Raw genomic sequence first — 21,429 nt, 5'->3', positions numbered from 1 at the left:
TCCACTAAGTTCAGATTTCTCTCCTCTTTTCTTTCCTGTTGTTTCGTGGGGATCTTTGTGAACAGGAAGATCCGATTATCAAGAAATTAGGATTGATGGCTCCTGTTGTTGTATATTTGGGTGCGAGATCAAGATGCCGGATTATCAGAGAACCAGCGTGTGATACTAACAATTGCTTGACGGTGAATTTCAGAATGGCTAGTCATTCCCTCTCATGGGTTTTGGCTACACTTTCGATGCATTAAAATCATTTGCTTTGTACCAGCTTGAATTTTATTGAACTGGGAGAGAACTGAGAACTTTATGTTTGTTTAGAAAAGAAATGAAATCAAATTGATATGGTACTTTATGATCTCTGTTTATTGTGATTATTGCTGCTCAGCAGGTGACACCGTCTGAATGTAACAGAGAAGGTACTTTAGCGGCCGCAAGAGTAAGGTTGTAGCTATTATATATTAAAATATTTTTTATTTAAAAATATATTAAAATAATATTTTTTTATTTTTTAAAAATTATTTTAATATCAATTAATCAAAACAATCTAACAACATATAAAAAATTATTTTAAATAAAAAAAATTCAAATTAAGAGAATGCAATTTACTTCACTTTCCCTAGCACATCAAAGAAATTACACTGATGTGTCATATAAACTTTCCAAGAACCTTATTCGGCATGACAAGGAAAGTCCTCTCCTTTTCTTTTTCCTTTGCTTTTTTATACTGAAAATAGCTTAGAAAGGTTAAAAAATATAGTAATGTTATTTTTTAAAATATTTTTATTTAAAAATATATTAAAATAATTTTTTATGTAACATGTACCAAAAACATTTAAAAAAATAATTTTAAATTAAAATATTTAAATTTAAAAAAAGGGTTTCAACACGTTCACAAATTATTACTAAGATTAATTTTTTTTTCCTTTTTCGTTGGACTAAATTGAAGAAAAATATATGAAGTGATGTCTTAATCCCCAAGAAAATGACGTGTCTCATGTAATAAGATTTTGCCGCGTTTATTGGCGCCCGCGTCAGCCACGACCGGATCTGACACGACCACGTCAACAAAGCATCATTTATCTTGGGACTATAAAAGCGGAATCGCAAGCATATCCAGTCTCTTCTGAAAAGTTGGCAAATTTGATTAGTCGTAGGCTATAGCTTCCTTTGCATCCAAGGCAATTCCAGTGAATAACCAGGAAGTTGCTGGAAGAGAAACCACCAGAAACATTGAGCAACAAAGTCCCACACTAGAAAACAAGCACAGACTAATCCTAAAACCATAGATAAACCCCAGCTAGGAAAAAAGAATAGAGGAAGAAAGACCTTTGAAGGAGTTAAAAGAATTAGAAAGAGTATTGACATGGAGGATTCTTTGAGACAGAGTTCTTTGCTAGGGTTTAGCAGCAAGGACAGGAAGAGAAGACGGAATGGTTGTGAATCAATAGAAGATACACTTGCAAGGTGGAAGAACCACAACAAACCTCAAGAAAGCAAGGTTCCAGGGAAGGGTTCAAAGAAGGGTTGTATGAAAGGAAAAGGTGGCCCGGAGAATATGAGCTGCAGATACAGGGGTGTTAGACAGAGAACTTGGGGCAAGTGGGTTGCTGAAATCAGAGAACCTGTCAAGAAATGCAGTTTAATGAACAAACACGGAGGTAGACTCTGGCTTGGTACATTTTCTACTGCTATTGAAGCTGCTCGTGCTTATGATTATGCTGCAAAGCTTATGTATGGTCCTAATGCCATACTCAATTTCCCTGACTACTCAGTTGAATCTGGGGATCACCTGGATAATATGTCGTCTTCGATTACTGCAACTGAGACGTCATCAACTGAATCTAGGACAGCATTGGATAGCAACGAGGATAATAAGGTTGACAAATTAAAGATGAATCATTGCGGGTCTAGAGAAGGAAATAACCAATCAGGCTTTTCTAGGATATGTGCTGTCGACGAATCAGAAGTTGTGAAATACAGGGTGGCGGAGAGCAGTGCTAGGGAGTTGAAAGCCGTGGAATGGAATTTAACAGGTGATTGGAAATCGTCTCATCATATTGAAGCTGAAGCACCTGTATTGAGGGAAGAAATGGATGGAGAACTAGCAGGAATTTTGAGATCTTGGGGTTGTTACGGTATCAATAACAGATATGGAATCTTGCAGAATGAGACTGAAAAAGTAAAACATAAGAAATTGAAGAACGAGGTTGTGGAATCCAGCATGAGCACCACACTCAATGAGTGCGTAGATTCGGACTATGATATGCGAACTGATCATAAACCTATCTATGATGTTGAGAAGCCATTAACGAGGGAAGCAGCAGCAGGGGAAGAGTTTTCAGGCTTGAAATTCAGCAACTATAATCCCTTTGAGACCACGCATGATCACATGAACCCGGGTTTATGCAATCAAGAAATTGATACCAAGCCTTTTATCCAAGATATTTCTTACAATTCTGTATTAAAAGGAGGGGGAAATTACGGATATGATCCCAGGAAGGCTGGTGCTGCAGACCACCTACAGAATGGAAGGCCATCGGGAGTGTCCTGCCCGTTGCAGACCCCATCAACCAATCTACCAGGGAGCTTGAGTTACTTTCAGGAGGCAGATACAGGCCTGGGCTGGAATTTTGATCTATCACAGCAGGACTTCAACGGGGGCTTAGTTGGAGAGCCAGGCCTGCTTGATCAGTGGTACCCTGAATTACATTTCCAGTAATATTTCTAGGGTAAATCTGATTATCAATAAAACAAGATGCTTTGGTATCTAGCGGTGAGTTCCATTGTCGTTGTACTTTTCGAATCTTTGCGTAATATATAGGTCTCCCTTTTATAATGTCTGCATTAGAAATAGAAATATCTCTAGCAATTCAATCACTTTCAACTCACAACAAAAGATTTCATCGGATTCCTTAATTAATTTTTGAGATTGTGCCACAATATGCCTCCAAACTGTGTACTGTCTGAATGTACAGATTCGGCACTTTATATGCATGTAATTCTCTATAGAATATATAGTTCCATCGACAAGGGGGTTGCGCAATCTATATGCTGACAATCACTCTCCAGATATTGACAGAGAAATTCTTCCAAAATGGGGGCGACAGTCTGTCCCAAAAACTAACTGTCCTCCAGGTAGAATACATGTTTATACGGAGAGAGGACAGTTATCGATTTACATTTTCTCACAGCAAGGGAATTACATGAAATCATATAGAGGAAAAGACTTCAGGGAAAAACATTTGGCCCTCGAACTCCGAGCTGCAATTTTGCGTATACTTGTGTTCTCGCTCTCGAGTTCTAATGTCAGCCACTGTTGTAAGCCAGCAATAATCGACCCTTTAATAGCCACTTTCACCGATCTAGATAGCTTTGACGATAGATTCAGACACTATTTGGCATTGTGTTTGTAATTGCGTTTCATCAAATTTTAAATTTTTTTTTTGTTAAAATTGAGTGCGGTTTGTACTTTTTAAATCGTTTTGATATGGTGATGTCAAAAATAATTTTTAAAAAATAAAAAAATATCATTAACATATATTTTGACAAGAAAAACTATTTGAAAAGCAACCGCTACCATACTGCCAAACACGCTCTCCGTTTCAAGCACCATGAGGACAGTTAACGTTGGTGAACTGTAAAATAAATAAGTGGTTGTGCCTCTAATTGGTGGTGATGGGAATGGCGGTGGCACCTCAAAACTCAAATAACCTCTCTTTGTAGTAGGAAGAAGGAAATATATACAGTTCACGTTGCTTCATTTTTTAGTGCTTCCTTGTTTAGGCTTTGCAAGGGCATCAAACTGTGCTCTCCAAAAGGGCTTATGGAGACCACCTAACCTTAGTGGGTTTAGCCCACTACAGATTTGGCTGTTTGGGCTTTAGCTTTTAGGCTCATTTGAGGAGCTCCAGATTTATCAAATCTTTGCACGTCTCTTTTTATTAGGGATTTAAGCGTTGGATATAAATTTAGCTATAGCTCCTCATATACAAAGTAATCAACTCACGAAAAAAGATTGAATTAAAAAGGGAATTCTATGGTTCTGATTTTATACTAACATTATTAGTGTGTTTGATAGTGTTAATAATTGTTATTTTTTAAAATATTTAAAAAATATTTTTTTTATTTTTTTAAAATTATTTTTATTATCAGCATATTAAAAAATTAAAAAATAAATAATATAAACAATCAAAAAAGATAAAATAAAATAATTTTAAAGAAAGAGCCTCCATTTAGGCCCCAGGTTGCAAGATCTCAAAAAGAACCTACATAAAATAGAGAAAGGGCAAACCTCAACAATATAGATAAAATATATACTCGAGGGCAAAACTGATATTACCTCAATAATAGAAAGGTATATTTGAGGTTCGCTCAATTAAAAAAAAAAAAAAAACCAGATCTCAAACTCTGAAAACGTCGGGGAGGGTAGTTTCAAGTACAAAAAGAACAGGTGAAAAAGAGCAGGTGAAAAATGGTCCGAGTACAAACAGAACAGGCGAAAAAAGGTGAAATATTGGAAATCTCCCGGCCCCTCCAACTGATATTGTCTCCTCTATTGTCTTGGCTAAAGCTTTGTTTCCCTTCAGCTTCGTGTAATTATTGCGACTCTTCCTAAATATCATGCCACGATCCCATTGTAGTGGCAACCTGCGATTATTCGCATGATGAGGATAATTTCAAACTATAAACAAACGATAGAATTGATGAATACCTAAAATCTTGTTCTTACACAACTAGAACAAGTAATGCTCCTAGCCCCCATTGCCTGGGTTGAGCATGACAATGTGGTATCTCCGAGGAAAAGATACCTAGTTCTTGTGCTCCTTCAAGCGTCTCGTTCCAAATGTAAAAGATGTTATATCTACGAGGAAAATCTTTCAGATTGTTAGCTCCTAGCTGGTATCTCTTCAGCAATTTTTGTTTAATTTGACTACTTACAATTGAAATTTAAGTCATTGGTAAGAAGGAAAAATCACATTAAGTTGTTCCATTTATATTCGAACTCGTTCGCTTCCATCTGTACTGCCCAGTTCAAGGGGATTTTATTAGTAAAGGCAATACCTTTGTTCACCTCGAACTTGATGGGGTGGCTCTTTAGACTATGAGCTGGTAACATCATTTTATAATTACTTCACTGTAAATTAATTCCGTGAAGAAAATTAAAATCTGAGAAGATTCTACTATTATATAGGAAACTGGTCTAAAGCTATCAACCACCGGAGATCTTTCAGTGGAAGCAACGGAGGCAGCGTGGAAACACGGTCGCCTGGAAAGGGGGTAAAATATCAGAATTAAAGCTGTAAATGAGTGAAGATATTAATTAATTGCACAAACCTTTGCCTTAATTTTTTTATATATATATAATTAAAGCAAAGGAAACGACTCGAAAGAACATGACTGAGGACCGGGGCTTAAACGAAGAAGGGAAGCAGTCAACATCTTCAAGTTCATCCTCCCAGACCAAAATTGATAAATGGATAAGCTAGCCCTGCATTATTTTGTCTCTGTAGTATTATTACTACAAACTGTTACTTTTATTTTGGAGTTTTGTGTTGATATTATAATCATCGCCATCACAATCACACAATCGCTATCATAATCCATCCATCCATGTGCAGAGCAAACGATTAACTCCCTCCACAACCGTAATTAGCATGACAAGAAGGAAAAACATTATCAATTTATGTACATAAATAGTTCAATATGGACTACCCATTTAACTTCCATTAATGGCATATTTCTGAATTAAGATCAAGCCATGATGGTTTCCAAGCATGAGCGCAGAACTCATAATGGCTTTCGAACAGAAACTATCATTAATGCTCAACTTTTTCAAAGGAAATTCCCCTCAATAACCATGGCAACTACAGCAAGAAACATGAGCAATCCGATAAGAAATGAATTTAAAAGCAAACGCTAGTGCATACCAGTAACAAATCACCTTCTCAAAAAAGCTGGAATTAATGGCTCTTCAAGAACCAACAGAGAAAAGCCAGGAGCTGACAGCAAGAAGAAGCAATGAAACTCAGGATGGATAGCGCCACTGAGAATCGAAGACCACATAAAAAGAGCCCATGATTACCTTGGGGCGCTATCCCTCCTGAGCTTAACAGATTCTTCCATACTTTTCTATGCATCAAGCCTTGCAGCTATTTAGCTTCCGAGGGACCTAAACCGATGCTTTAGCTAGTAATGGTGGAGAAAGTTCGACGGAGGGGGAGCTGTATTTATAGCAGAAACCGATTACACAACGTGGGGAACTGAAGCCACATGTCATTTCTGGAGTACCATGAGAACTTGACTAAAAACCCTCATTTTTTGACAAATGACAGTGTCTGGCAAATTAGAAGGACGATTTTTCTTTTTTCTTTTTTCTTTTTCTATTTTGGTGTTGTTGTTGTTGTTGTTGAATCTCAATGGTTATTTATTAATGTCTCTGCCGACTACGGTACAGGTATAATGACATATGGAAAGGTTTATACTGTGTATGTACTGTTGATACTTTTAAGATTTCCTTTTCTTCTTCGGTGAAATACTGTACCCCACTCTTCCCTTGCTTCATGATTACTCCTCCTTTTTAGTTAATCTTCTGGTTAATGATTACCATCGTACATAATATAGTGTTAATCACTTAAATTTTCAAGAGGCAGGACCCTGGTGTGGGAGTTTATAGCTTGCTTAATTATGAACTGCCACCACTGTAGCTACCTCCTTGTTGGCGCAATTAGGTCATTCTTCTCACTTCTCTTTCTCCTGCATAAAATAATATTTATGGTCAATCATAGTGAAAGCAGCTGTGGTTCCAATTTCAGTGCTTTTTTTTTTAACGCCCAGTAGTAGCAGAAACAGAGAACGAACTTTCATATCTCTTAGCATGATTCTTCTTCATTCATGGAGTAGGGCTCAAACAACTTAAAGGTGGTGCTATCTTCTTCTGATTTTTTGAGTTCGGGTTGAGAAGTAAGATTCTGAAGCCATTTATTTATTAATTTATATCAGATTAACGAGGGGAAATGCCCTCTAAACTTATCTCAATTAAAAAAACAAAATTTACCAATCAAAGCTAGTCAGTCAATCGCTCAGAAAATGTACTTTGTAAGGAGTTCACAGTGAGGTAAAACGAGGAGTCATTCCCAGGTTTTCGTGTGCGTGACGAATGTTACGTAGAATTGATGGATCGTCCACTAATCGGAAGTGGCGAGGCCGATGGCACCTCGACAAATGAAATGAGCGGAGGGTGAAATGTCTTCACCTAACCTTTCTGAACTCCAAATCATGTTTCACAACTTTGTCTCAAATTATTTCATCATTGCCATCTTCATCAATCGCAAGATCTGCGTTGATAATATCACATCAAGGTGTTGCGGGTTTAATCGTTTTTTAATAATAAAAAAATATAATATTTTTAAATTATTTTAATTTACGAATATGAAGAATAAATTTAAAAAATAAAAAATATAATCGTGCTATGCTTTGTTAAAAAAAAAATTATAATATTTTTGAATGATTTTGATATGCTAATATAAAGGATAAATTTTAAAAATAAAATAAAAATTATTTTAATATATTTTTAAATAAAAAAACAATTATTACTATATTTTTTAAATTAAATAAAACACATAAAAAACAGCAATAATGAAAATTTATTGCGCCTGAAAGTACTCTTTCTTCCTAATTGTTTGGTGTCGGCTTAAAAACTTTTTCGTCGATTGGGAAAGTTTGTTCGATGATGATAATTTCGTTGACCGAACAGGTTTGGGTTCCCTGTACTTCTTGTCCCCATGATAAGCCATGCTTTACCATTGACAATTACCTTACCGAGCTCTGTTTCAAGTAGATCATGACGCCTTCCTAATGCAAAGTCTATAAAGGAAAACACAAGTGGGGAGAAGAATCTTGCGTTTCTTTATGGTCATATTCTACCAAGTAAATTTAACCATTAAGGAGGCTCTGCCCCTTTTCTAACCATCAAAACTTTACACTAGTTAAAACTTAAAAGTATGTGTGTGCGTGTGTATCCAAGCTATGTACTAATTTATAATTTCTTACATTTATAGCTTCCTCGAGATAGTTTTCGTGTATCAAAAAAACAAAGTTCTTTCTTAAATTCCTTGAAATTATCTTTTTGTTACAACCTCTCAAAAATTCAGAAACAACAACAACAAAATCAACAAGAGAAAAAAGAAGGACAAGGGTGTTTATCATCTGATTGCGAGTCTGACAGTGTAGTTGCTATTGTTTTTTAAATAAATTTTCATACTAAAATATATGTTAATAATATTTTTTTATTTTTTAAAAAATTATTTTTAATATCAGCACATCAAAATGATTTGAAAACACTAAAAACATATTAATTTGAAGTTAATAAAAAAAATTTAATTTTTTTAAAATATTTTTAAAATGTAGAAATAAACAGGTTTTAAGTCCTCGATAATCCTAGATTAAGTTGTAATGTGAAGGAGGTGAACATTTGATGTAATGTGGATGTGAATTTTCTTACAACATTTTTCTTTTAACAATATATACCCACGTGCTAGCCTCATGACTTGAAATAAACCATTACAAAATTACAAGAAAGCACGCAAATACTTCAAGATAAGACTTAAGTTAAGTGTGCAAAAAAAACCCCATTTATCACCTTCCTGTCTATATGCTCCATTTTAATTTGCAATCACTCCAATCTAGCTATTATTAACCTGTTTCATCGGAGGTGGTGGTCCGTTTCATTTCCATGTCTAGTTTTGTAATTTCTAAAATTATAATTTAATAAAAAATTACCTTATTACATTATACATATTGCATAAAAAAAGTTATTTGATCATGAACTTGATTAAGAATAATCATGTAGAAAATCCTAAGGGTTACTTTAACTGGTAAAGTCTTGAATTTGCTCCCCTACAGTCATAAGTTCGAGTCTTATTAGGACCACTAAAAGCTTACATGTCATTAATTTCAGGATTCGTGAGATTAGTTGAGATACGCACAAACTGACCCGGACACCCACGTTAATAAAAAAAAATCATGTAGAGATTTAAATGTAAAAAAACTTTCAAATACTAAATTACAATTTAAAACAATATAAAGACCAAAAACTTTTAAATAAAGACCAATTTATAAATAAAAATAAAATATATAGATTTTTTTTTATGAAAAACAATTAGATTAGAACAGAACTTTATAAAAAGTCTTCATTACATAAGTAAGAATTTTAAAATAATATACCAATCCATCTCATTACATTACATGGAGTGTTTTATCTAATTTACACCCAATTAAATTTTGATCCTTATTTTTTTTAAAAAAAAAATTATACTAAATTGAATTATATTTTTAATTTCACCTTTCAATTAAATATAAATTTTATTTTATATTTTAATTTTAATTTTTGATCTTTTAATTTCTATTTTTTAAATCATTTTGTGTAATTAAAATTCTTTTTTTCTATTTCATGCTTAGATATTTAATTGAGAATTGAACTTCATAGTTTTTTTTTATTGGATGTTTCAGGTTTAATGACTTGGATCAAGTTTAAAAATTTAACATGATTTTAAAAAAAAAAAACTTTATAATTATTTTTATTTTTTATTGAGTTATTTAAAAAAAAAAATCCGCGCTCTCCAATGAACCAGTTCAAGCTAAAAGGGGAAGATGATTCTTCCCCCCAACCTCTTTCAAGAGAAGAGATGAATGCACCCGAAATTAATATTCGACAGACGAGACTCAAGCGTCAGTCATGGATGGCTCAAAAGCTAAGCTGCCTTTTGGGCGCAAGGCCTGTAACATCTCCTCGAGACATTGCTTTAACCGCATGGTCAACATCTACATTGTAGTATAAGATGCATCGCATGCCTATTCAATACACCTGCAAACAGTCATTATAACCACTGCTTCCGGTGCTAATAATACCGTCCACCGCCACATTGCATCCATCGCATCCACACATTCTCTTGTACCTTGACATGACAACACGCCCCTCCCCTCATGTTTCGAATTTTTAGCTCCGTATATTACTCGGAAACATTCAATCTGACAATGCCCAACTACTATCATCGACTTTACTTTTCATTCCTCAGCACTCGACAAATCTCGAAACTCCTGCGGCCTCCACAACCAGCAATGCATGCCCCCTCGGAATAAAAAATCAAACAAATACCGCCAAAAAACTATTCGGTCTAGCTTGGCCCGTTCATGAGATGTTCGCCATATGATTGATGCGATTCGCAATGATGCCCTTTCCGAACCCTCTATCGACCGCTGGCTAGATGCATGTCTTGAAATTCGGGGAAATCCAGCAATTCCGTTCAAATCTCTCTTCTTCAGACTCAACACGGAGCAAAATAAAACTTTTCCCTAACTCTTATAGTGGTGCCTTGGAAATTGAACCAGCTTCTCTTCGAGGCTGATTTTCCACTCCCCAGGCCTTTGTCGCTCATTTTTTAACCACATGATGAGTTTTTTTTTAGTGACAAATCTAAGTATCACCACGTACGGAGTATTAATAAAGGAACTGGATTTACAAAGAAGTTTAGAAATAAAATGATTAATTTATACTATTTTTAAAGATATAGGGGTTAAGATATATATTTATTAAGAAATACAGAGCCACAAGTTATGATTTATTCAAGATATTATTAAGCTACATGCTTATTGATTGGGAGATTCTACACCAAACATATATATACGAGACAAACAAGTCGGTGGGGTGATGCCTCTTGTCATTGAGGTGTGGTTCGTCCTCTTATTGCAAGCCCTGGGAGAGTGCATATGATTAATGAAAATACTAAAGATTGATATTTGAAGTGATAGTTTTCGACCGCCTCTTTTAAGAGTTTGCAAGATGCCAGATTAATCAACGCAGGCAAAGGATCACGTCCGTGTGGGTGGTGGAGGAGCTCAAGGTGGGCACCTGCAGGTTCGTTGATACAAAGGCTTTCTCATTCATGCCTTTGCAAGTGCCCTTTTTTTGCAGATGAATGCTAAAGTATATATTTTCTAAAGGCAATACTTTTTCAGTGCAATCACATTTTTGGTGAAATAAGATAGCTAAAGTGTAATAAATTATTGTAGAAGTTCACTGTGAGTTGTTAGAGAATAATATAAATTATATTTTAAAATTTAATTTAATAACTTAAATTATTAGATTGAGATGTTTCTTTAACTTGTTATCAGAGTATTGATGACCAAGTAGTCACAATTTCAAATCTCATCATATATATTTATTTGATAAAAATTAAGCATGAAGTAATATGTGCCTATACAAATTTCAAACCCAAAATTTTTTTACTTGAGAGAATATATTAAAAAATAATATAAATTATATTTTGAAATTTAATTTAATAATTTAAATTATTAAATTAAAATAGTTTTTTTTAAATGGATGATGTAAAAGTTCAGCCTCACCACCCTGATGTAGAGTATTCACACATGCATACGTGTGTTCTTGAAAATTTACTTTGCATGTGCTGTAATATTTACGTCTAAAAAGTAAAAATGTATAAATTTTTTCTTAAAAAAAAGGGGGGCATAGTAGTCCGAAAGGTTATCTGGGTGCATCGCCCTCCTCTCCCATGAAAATCCAATCCAATCCGAGCTGGAGCCATCATGCCTCTAGGGTTTCATATTTATGACACGATCTGCCAAACCGATTGATGACGCACAAATGGTAGCTGAATTTGCAGAACTCTTGGGCACCCCTTGACAATGATTCCTGGGGCATGCGTTAGAGAATTCTTGGCCATGGGATCCAGATCATTGCACTTCTCTTTCAAATTTATAAAAGGACAAAAAATAAAAAAAACAAAAAAGAAAGATTAATTGCCACTTGCTAATCCTTCGATAGAGAAAATTTGGAATGCTAACTTGAAAGAAAAGTCTGACGGCAAAACCCATCTCAAGGGTTACAGCTATCAGGTTGGTAGAAGGGATTGTCAAACAACATTCCTTTAATATTGATTTTATAATAAAACACTTACTCTTCATTCCATTACTTCTTAATTATACTAAGTGTTTAATATACTAAAGTTTATTATAAGTTAATATATAGATAGTTTAGAATTCATAAGATATAAAAATCATTCTTCAGTAATAATAATACTCTACTGTTGTAAAAAAAAAAAAAATCCACGCGTAATATTTTCTATACTGTATTCTGTTACGATATCCTTTTTATTATTTTTCTTTTCAAAAATCCACCATAGTTGAAAACAAACATTAATTACACTATCCCGGTTTCAATTGGACCGGATAATATTTAATGTATAGTACATTGATCAGGTTCGGAACTGGGAAGTAATATTTATAATTGATATTCTCATAAATTATTATAAGAAAAACATTAAAATATTTGAGGTGAAAACAGTTTTCATATGAACATTGTACCACTTCCAATCTTTCTATTTTTCAATTCATATTTTTATTTTTTCTATTGAGTCTTTTTTTTCATTCATAGCTTTTTTTTTCATATATTGATTTTTTTTGCTTCATTTAATAATTGTAATTTAATTTTACATATTTAACACCGTGTAAACCATATAATAATATTTAAAATCATGAACATGAAATAATATGAAATGATAAAAACATTAAAAAATATATAAAAATAACATATGAGAAAGGACAACCTCCTATGTTGCTATAGTTACTTGTAGTGTTTTTTTTTATTAATTTAATTCTTTTATAATAAGTTAACTTGAAATTAAATATCTAATTTCAAATCCAAACAAATATTTATTTTGTGTTTTTTTAACAAGTAACATCGTTATTTTATTTTTCTATCTCAATCTTTGATTAGAATTAACAAATTTATTATCATTTATTTATTGGCACATATAATTTTCAATTCAATTTATTAAATGCAAGTATAAACTCTTCAGTTTTCATTTAAATTTTTTTATGGTTAAAAGATTGTTAACAACGTCAATATTTTTTATTTTTGTGGTGAGAAAAAAAAAATTCATCTCGCTATGTAGAGCGAGAATCAAGTTAGTAAATATCAAACCTTGTAATGTATTTTTTTAACTTGAAGTCTTGGAATTTACTTAAGAAAAACCTGGAAAAAAGTTATGATACCTCTCCTTTTCATATACATATTTTCAAGAAACTTGCAATTATAATGGATTTATTTTTGTCACGATAAGGTGCATACGACAAGTTCTTTAATTTTTTAAAAAAATATTATGTAAGCAATATTTATTTTTCTATTTAATTGTTTAAATTAAGCTTCCATAATTGTTTTTTTTTTTTTTGCAATTAACACACAAACTCCGTACGAGAGTGAAACTTTTAATGCTGCAACACGAAGCTAGTTTTCTTTAATAATATATTAGCCTAAACTCAAGTGAGTTTATAATATATTTTTTAAAGGAAATTGGTTTGAAGCGGTTGGAAAATCTACTATGATGAAATGACTCTTCAGAAGGTTGAATTGAGGTGATTGACAATGAAGAAAGATGATCGCGCTCACTAAAACACCTGCAAAACAAGCATGATGGTCCTTGAAGTTTATGTAAAAGTTCAATTTGATCCTTTAAGGTTTTTATTTTCATGTGCGTGGTCATGTTGCCTTCGCTCTTTTCTCTGTTGCACAGTTTATTGCAACCATGTTATCATTAACTAGCATGATTCTCTATGGTATACAATTATAAAATATTTACACAGCATGATTTGTTAGTTTATGTATTCTTGAATTCATTTTATCAAGCACATGCACTATCTTTTTATTTATCGGTTAATAAAATTGATGATTCTATAAAACACATCTATAACACTAGCGTTATTTTTTTAGATTAAAAATTAAATTGTAATCATATCACCAAGATGGCGGTTATCTTAACCATTACCAGCTAATGTTAAACCCATAAAAAAATTGATATAATAAGTTTTTTTTATTATTAATATAGATATTCAAATCAATTCATATATAATTCAATTAATTTTATAAATTTTAAAATTAATGATTATATAAATTGACGAACCCTCGAATAATTACTAAGACATGATAATATTCTTAGTGATGAGCATAATGCAAGAAGTGATAATAATTTCTCGGCAGCATTTGGAAACAATCAATCAACACCGTCCCGGTTTCAATCGGACAAATTAAAATTAAAATTAAAATTGACACAAAAACATGCTTCTCGCCAGGATTTCTGTTTTGGTTGGAAGTTGCAAATCCGCCATGATTGATCTCGAATCCTTTTCTTATACACTAGCTTATTCGATAATCTTGGAGGACCGAAGCCAGTGCCGCTGTTAAACACCCATTGTTCACATGTTTATTGTTTCCAGTCAAGTTGAGAAAAAGTTTTGTTGCTCCCATGTTCTTCCAATATCATGGAGGAGAGATTCCTCCCTTTTCGTTATTCAATAGCATAAATTATAATAGTGGAGTTGGGTGAGCATTATAAAAAGAAGGAAACCAAGCATTTGTGATGATGGGCAAGCCGAAGCCCAGCCGGAGACGGCAAGGCCAGTCTCTCTGAAAGATTATGTGATCGTGGTGGTCACATCACAGCTCCTTTGATTCATTCTAAAGACACCACGTGGGGGCCGGAGGTTTGCCTCTCGAGCCTTAGCTGCACGCTTAATGGCTATTGGCTAGCACCTATGCAATGTTTAATTACTAATTATATAAGCTCAACAAACGAAAAAGGTTAAAACAAGCGAAATCTGATTGTTTGGACAGCAGTTCAAGTTTTGAAGAGCAGGAAACATTACAATTTGTTATCTTATGTTCAATGTACGACGTAATTCATCTCGTGATCTAATAATCACTAGTTAATTAACCGATAATCATTTGTTTTCTCGTAGCATTTATACAAATAAATAAAAAACGAACAGGACACATCGGAAATTGGATAGCTGATTGATGCCTTGAGAACAATAAAGAATTCCGGAATTTCGACCGTCCGATATAATTTATTCCCTGACCGACGGGACAAAACTAGTAAGTCAAGCTGACCATGCCTGAAGAGTAGAAAAGTCAAGGTGATGTGTCGTCTTACTGTGTAGATATGATTTTCATAGCCATGTTGGGCCCGTAGGCCCCGACATATCTTTCGTTTTTATTTTCATCTTGTCCGAGTAGGAGTAGTCCCAGAACCGGATCAGACGCCCAAATCTTTTAATCTGCGCACGGGATCTTGTGATTATATGGTCTACCTACTGTCCTTGTGTTTTAATGGACCTCTCACTGATTGTGACTAAGCCACCGATTCTAATTGGGAAAACAAATTATTGAAACGAATCCTCAAGTGCATTCCTTTTTCTCTCCTCTAGTCGTGATACCCATTGTATATTGTAACGGGTCGTCTGGCTCTACTAATGTTACTAAAAACAAAGTTTCATGATCATTCACTTGAAAACGTTGAAATCATAATTAACGATTGTATTTTATTTAACAACATAATTTTTTTTTAAAAAAAAAAAACTAAAAGAGATCTGCTATTTACGTTTGACAAGACTCAAAATACTCAAGATTGAAACATACATAATATTATTTACATAATTTATAAGAAGACACGTGGGAGATCTCAAAATGTTGCGGCGGCGTGTGTGACGAGTCTACTTGGTTAAACAGTGGCTTTCAAGATCATGATAGAATCCTCTCTATGGTCTCTACTTGCCCATACAACATATGTAACCTAATCAGCACTTGAGGTCTTGGCCCAGCAGTTGAAAGGACTTGTTTTCTTCCTCTGCATTCTGGGTTCAAACCTCACTGTACATACCTGTCACCCCCGTGGTGCCTTACATGCTCACTGGGTTTGCAGGATGTTCAGTGAGCCGTGAGATTAGTCGTGGTGCGTGCAAGCTGACCCGGATACCCACGTTAATAAAAAAAAAATAACATATGTAACCTAATCACCTTCAATTTGCAGTGGCCATTTCTTTATTGTTTTTTTTTTTTTTCTCTCTTATCCTAAAGAATAATGTTGACCTTAAAAATAATCAATGCAACTCTTTAATTAGTTGTTTTTTTTTTAATTTAGTTTCTATTCTTTTTAGTTATATTTGTTTTATTTGAAATAATTTATTAAAATAAAATTTATTTTCAATTTCATCTCCCATTAATTTTTATCCTATGTTAAATGTGGCCCATATTATTTTAATTGCTATTTATTTTATTTGAAATGGTTTTAAAAATTGATTTTTTTTTTATTTTCATAATTCTTTAGTTTTTGTTTCCTATAAAATTTGGTCCTTGTTTCTTTATTGCTATTTTTTTACCTTGAAGTTTGTTTAGTTTTTTTTTTGTACAATTTTATCATTTGACATTAAATTTATCAAGTGTTGAGCTTCCTAATTTAACATGGATCTAGAGCTTAAAGGATTGCAAGTTTTTGTTTCACCCTCCAATATTTTCTTTTTCTTTCTACAAGATTTTTTAGTCATTTTGAGAATAACACAGGTCACCTTAAATTTTTTTTCTTCTATCTTTTCAAGATCTAGTTTTTTTTAAAGTAATTCTTTTTAATTAAATTAAATTAATTTATTTCATCATTTAACATTAAATTAGTCTAGTACTGCCTTATTTTTTTCTGTGTTTGTTAGATCTTTCTTTTTTAAGATGAATTTTGTTTTTTAATTAAATTAATTAATTACATTCTTCAACATTAAATTGATCGGATATTGAGTTTCTTTGTTGAGACCGGATGTTGAATTTAAAGAGTTATGAGTTTGAAAGATTAACTTGATTTTAAAAGGTTCACCAAAATTTGCTTGATCCCTCCCCCCTTCCCTTTTTTTTTTAGTCTCATCCTCCAATGTTCTCTTGCTATTTTTTTAACTTCCTATGGAAATTTTTTATTTGTTCTAAATAAAACACAGGTTACCTTGGACTTTTTTTTTTATCTTTGTTGAATTTAGTTTTTTTATAAGAAATTTGTTTTTGAATTAAATTAAATCAGTTGATTGAATAAAAACATGAGATATTTGCTTTATGCTATTTTTTTTAGTTTGCTTTCCGAGTTATTGTTCTAATAACGCAGACGGTTTTTCTCTATTACCTTAATCTTAATTTTTTTTTAACTTATTTGAAAACATTAATGATATACAAATATTTTTTTTTTTTACATTGTAAAAGGCATTGGCTTAGCCCCTGGCATAATACGGACCATCTAATTAGTTATTACTTATATCGACTATCATCTTTAACTAGCATGAATAAAAAGCTTTAGAAATCAAGTGTTTAAGTTCAAAAACATGATACATCATGTGAATATAATAGGATTTCAATTCATGAATTTTCTATATATATGAGAGAAATGTATCTAAAACTTTACTTAAAAAAATGATTTGATTGATATTAGAGAAATGAATAATCTTTTTATATTGGTCGTCCATCACAAAATTCAAAATAACTGTCATCATTCATGAGAAATAGTATGTGTAATTCAAATTTCATTCAAAGTGTTTAAAGTTATTGTTTTTTTGTTTTAGTTGTTCATTGGTACTTCTTTATTATCGAATCTCAATTATCCTTGGACTTTTCCTTGCAAAATATAGTTTTTAAGATTGATTGGTCCATCAACTAGAAAAGATAATTCTTTGCTTTAAAACCTTTCAATCATTGCACTTCAATTTTATTTTTTTAAAAATATCTATTATTATTATTGATCAAACATGATTCAATTATTTATTAAAAAATAATTTTATCAACATTTTATAACCTTAAAAAATTCCCCATTAACATACTTCAATGAATAAAATGACCATTAAAGAGTGAAATGACAAGTTGAACAAAATTATCGGAATCCATTATTTAATTTGTTAGAGTTGCTATTGCCTCCATAAAGGGAAGATTTTTTGCTGTGATTTTGAAGTTGCTGCCACAACAATTTGAGGCTTTTTTACTGTATTGGAAGCTAACTTGTTGCCTTGTTTGCTGAAATTCTGCAACTGCAAAAGAGTTTTTCTTGTTGTTGCGAAGAAGTTTTCTTGCTTCTTTGAATAAAACATTTGAACCTCCCATACTCTTATTGATTGATCATACACTTTTCAAAACATTCACAATTATATATATTGGCTCTTATATTTATAAAGAGATTACAATCTTTATCTATTATAATTTTCTTAAAAATTTTAATTTACTTGTTAAATAAGAATTCTAACATTAATGTTTTTTTAATGAACGATTCACTAATACTTTAATTTAATATCTCAACAGATTTGTTAGATAAAGCTGAGGAATGAAATTATAATAGATCTTTGTCATAATCAATTTTAAATTTTTCAAAAGATAATAAAAATAATTTGGGAAATTTATCAAGACAACACAAAATTAAAGGAAGGTTTGCGGACTAATAAGAATGAAATTATAAAGTTGGAAGTCAATTTGACCAAAAATTATAAGAATTGATAAATTTAGGGACTTAAATAAACTATAAATTAGTTTTATTAATACATTCAAGGGTTTAATTGAAAAAATAGCAGCATATAGGATCAATTTAAGTTAAAATTATAAGAAATTAAATTCTAAAAATCGAAGTAAATAGACTCTGATATTGCAGGGGTTAATTGATTTTAAAAGTTTGTGAAGTTAATTAAGGATTGATTAAATTTGAAACTAATAACCATTTTGTAAATAACGCAGAAATACAGGGGTCCAATTTCATTGATCCAGAAGATTTTCAAAAGCAAAGACTTGATTGGAAAACATCAGAACTTCAGGAGGCAAATTGAAGATGCCCATTTCGGTTGAAGAAATGACGTCGTTCCATGGAGGATTATTCATCCTGTTCCTCCTCTGGAACAGTGGAAGTTGTCTGAACAAAAAAACGATGGCATTTGTTAGACTTAGACCCCATCATCTCACCAAATCCAAACCAGAATGTAGACCAAGTGGTCTACCAGAAATCCCAAAATTGATTCAGTCTTCTTCGCCCCCACAATGCGCCTCTGGCATTAAGGAAACCCATCACCACCAGTCCAACAATGGCAGGACTGTTGGTGCCCTAATCCCACCAAACACAGGGCCAATTTCATCTTCATACAAGATCATGATCCCAGGAAGATAAGGATCGAATTTCACTCAGGGTGGCCTGTAAAAGCAGAGGAGCCCAAGGAACAAGGGGGATGAAAAAAAATAGAGAAAAAACGGAGAGATAGAAAAGGAAGAAAACCCAGAGAGCAGAGGAAGAAAACCTAAAAACCAGAGAGGGAAAGAACAGAAAAAAGCAACAAAACAGAAGCAAGGATCTGGTGTTGACTCGCCCGATCCAACCAAAGAAAAAACAGAGACGAAAAACCATGAGAAAACAGAGGACAAACCAGAGAAACAGAAACCATAGGAGAGGAGAGAGACCAAAGAGAGACAAAGCTAACAGAAACAGAGGGGAGGGGAGGAGAGGCGGATTGCATAACTAGGCACGGTCGCCTCAAGTCTTCATCTCCAACTGATACGCTAGGTAAGCGTCCCTTCCCCCCACTTGATAGTTTCATTACCATCTTCTTGTAGCAAGCGTGCGTGAATTCACGCATGCTTGCCGACTGTGGCTATTTTGGTCACTGGGCTGGGCCAGTGACCAAGCTGGTTAGGCTGCATCAATCTCAGCCTTATTGGCTGGGTTAGAACCAGTCCACAAAAAAAGAAACTGTTGAGACGGATTGGGCCTGAGCCTGAGGCCCATCCAACCTATTTTTTGGGCTTTATACCCTTTTCCTTTTTTTATTTTAATATCTAAATTAACAAGATATTTTAAAATTTCAAAAAAATTCAGGGATTCTTTTTTACGTCTTTACTTATTGGGTTATAGACTTATACTACGTTCATATGAATCTGATATAAAATATACTTTTTTTTATTATTCTTTAAAATAAATAATTAAAAGGAAGGATCTGTGATTGCAAAATTACAAAAAAAAAATATATTTTGTTTTGAATTTAAATTTTACTTGTTTATTCATTGGCACTAGGGTTGAGAATATTCATATTCAGTAATGTTAAAATTAACAATATTATTATGTTCACTAATTCTAGAATTAAAAATCAAAATACTAGAATTGAAAATTATTCATTGAAGTCAAAGTCAGAAATATCATACTCTTTTATGTAATATTTACCAACATTATGGCTATAAATATTTGTAGTTGAATATTTAAATTACACTAGACTCATGAATATTACATGCAAATTATCAAAAGTAAAATAAAAAAAATCCTTTGTAATTTTAAGATGAAAAAAAAAATCACATTTAGACCCATGAAATTTAATATATATTTTAAAAATTAAATTTGTAATTCCCTCTCCTTTTCTCTTTAAGGCTCCGTTTGTTTGCAGGAAAGTGAATTCCTTTTGGAAAGTGAATTCTGGGGAAAGTGAATTCCGAAAAAGTATTTTCCGGTATTTGGTAGTGTTATGGAAAATGAACTGGAAAACACTTTCCAGTGTTTGGTTGTGTTATGGAAAACGAACTGAAAAATAATTTATTAATGAATTAATTTTTTTTCAAGTTTATCTAATATATATAAAAATATTTACTCATTTACAATAAAAAAATAAAATCTAAAAAGTATAATAATGAATTTTTTTTATTATATCCTATATTCATACATAGCTTATTTTATAAAATATAACTATATATATCATATCATATTATAAAGAAGTAAACTTGTGAAATATTTTTAAAAGATAAATACATACAAAAATATTTTTATGGTTTCTTAGATAAATATTTTTTTTTTACGGGTAAAGACAATTATCCCTTTAGTATCCCTTTAATATATATTAAATACTTTTTTATTTATTCGTTTGCGCAATTTGTACAAATTAAGATTGTGTTTATGGAAGTTATGTCATCAGTATGAGTGATTGAATTTTATGGTACATGCTTATTCTTTACTTCTTTCAACTCTCAAAAAATCACAGCCGCTAAAACCCTACCCCTTTATGATCACAACAACCAACCTCACTTTATAACCTCAACAACTACCAGAAGCTGCCGCTCGAGCCACCCTAATCCTTAAATCATCAAACCCACGAGCTGGGCTTATGAAAACAGGTGACGATCTTATTATAGCAAGTCTTGGATCAAGACTTAAGAGCAGCTAGCTAGCGTTTGGGCAGAATCAATGATAAGAATGGAATCGTGCCTGTTCAATTAACTACAGATTTGAAGCCTGGAGTACCAAGTAAGAAACCCTTTCTTCTCAAGTCAAAGGCAGAATTACAAGGACCAAGTAAAAAAGTGGCATAATCGCATTAGCAGACATCTCTTATCACCGAGTAACTTCCAAGGATCAGTTCATTGTCCTTGCATCAGACGGGGTTAGAGACCACCTCAAGTGGCAGCCGATAGTGAACTGGCTGCAGCGAAGGCAGTGGTGGAGGCTGCTACAGGTGCAATTTTTCTAGAGAAATGATAATTTTTTCTTGCTTCACAGTTGTTTACAAAGAAAACAGAGAGACCATGATGATATTTTTTTGAGAAAAATA

At 32.7% G+C, this 21,429-nt stretch overlaps 1 protein-coding gene across 1 annotated transcript; it reads left to right on the top strand.

Moving 5' to 3' along the window:
• The first annotated feature begins 1,098 nt into the window (after positions 1 to 1,098).
• On the top strand, positions 1,099 to 2,991 carry LOC118048167 (uncharacterized). Its single transcript, XM_035057746.2, has one exon. It carries the CDS (start codon positions 1,361 to 1,363, stop codon positions 2,714 to 2,716), a length of 1,356 nt encoding a protein of 451 aa, XP_034913637.1. The 5' UTR covers positions 1,099 to 1,360; the 3' UTR covers positions 2,717 to 2,991.
• The last annotated feature ends 18,438 nt before the right edge of the window (positions 2,992 to 21,429 follow it).

This window comes from Populus alba, chromosome 6 (assembly GCF_005239225.2).
Source record: "Populus alba chromosome 6, ASM523922v2, whole genome shotgun sequence".
Taxonomy (NCBI): Eukaryota; Viridiplantae; Streptophyta; class Magnoliopsida; order Malpighiales; family Salicaceae; genus Populus; species Populus alba.
The sequence above is the reverse complement of the archived record's forward strand: the minus strand, read 5'-3'. Positions and strand labels throughout refer to the sequence as shown.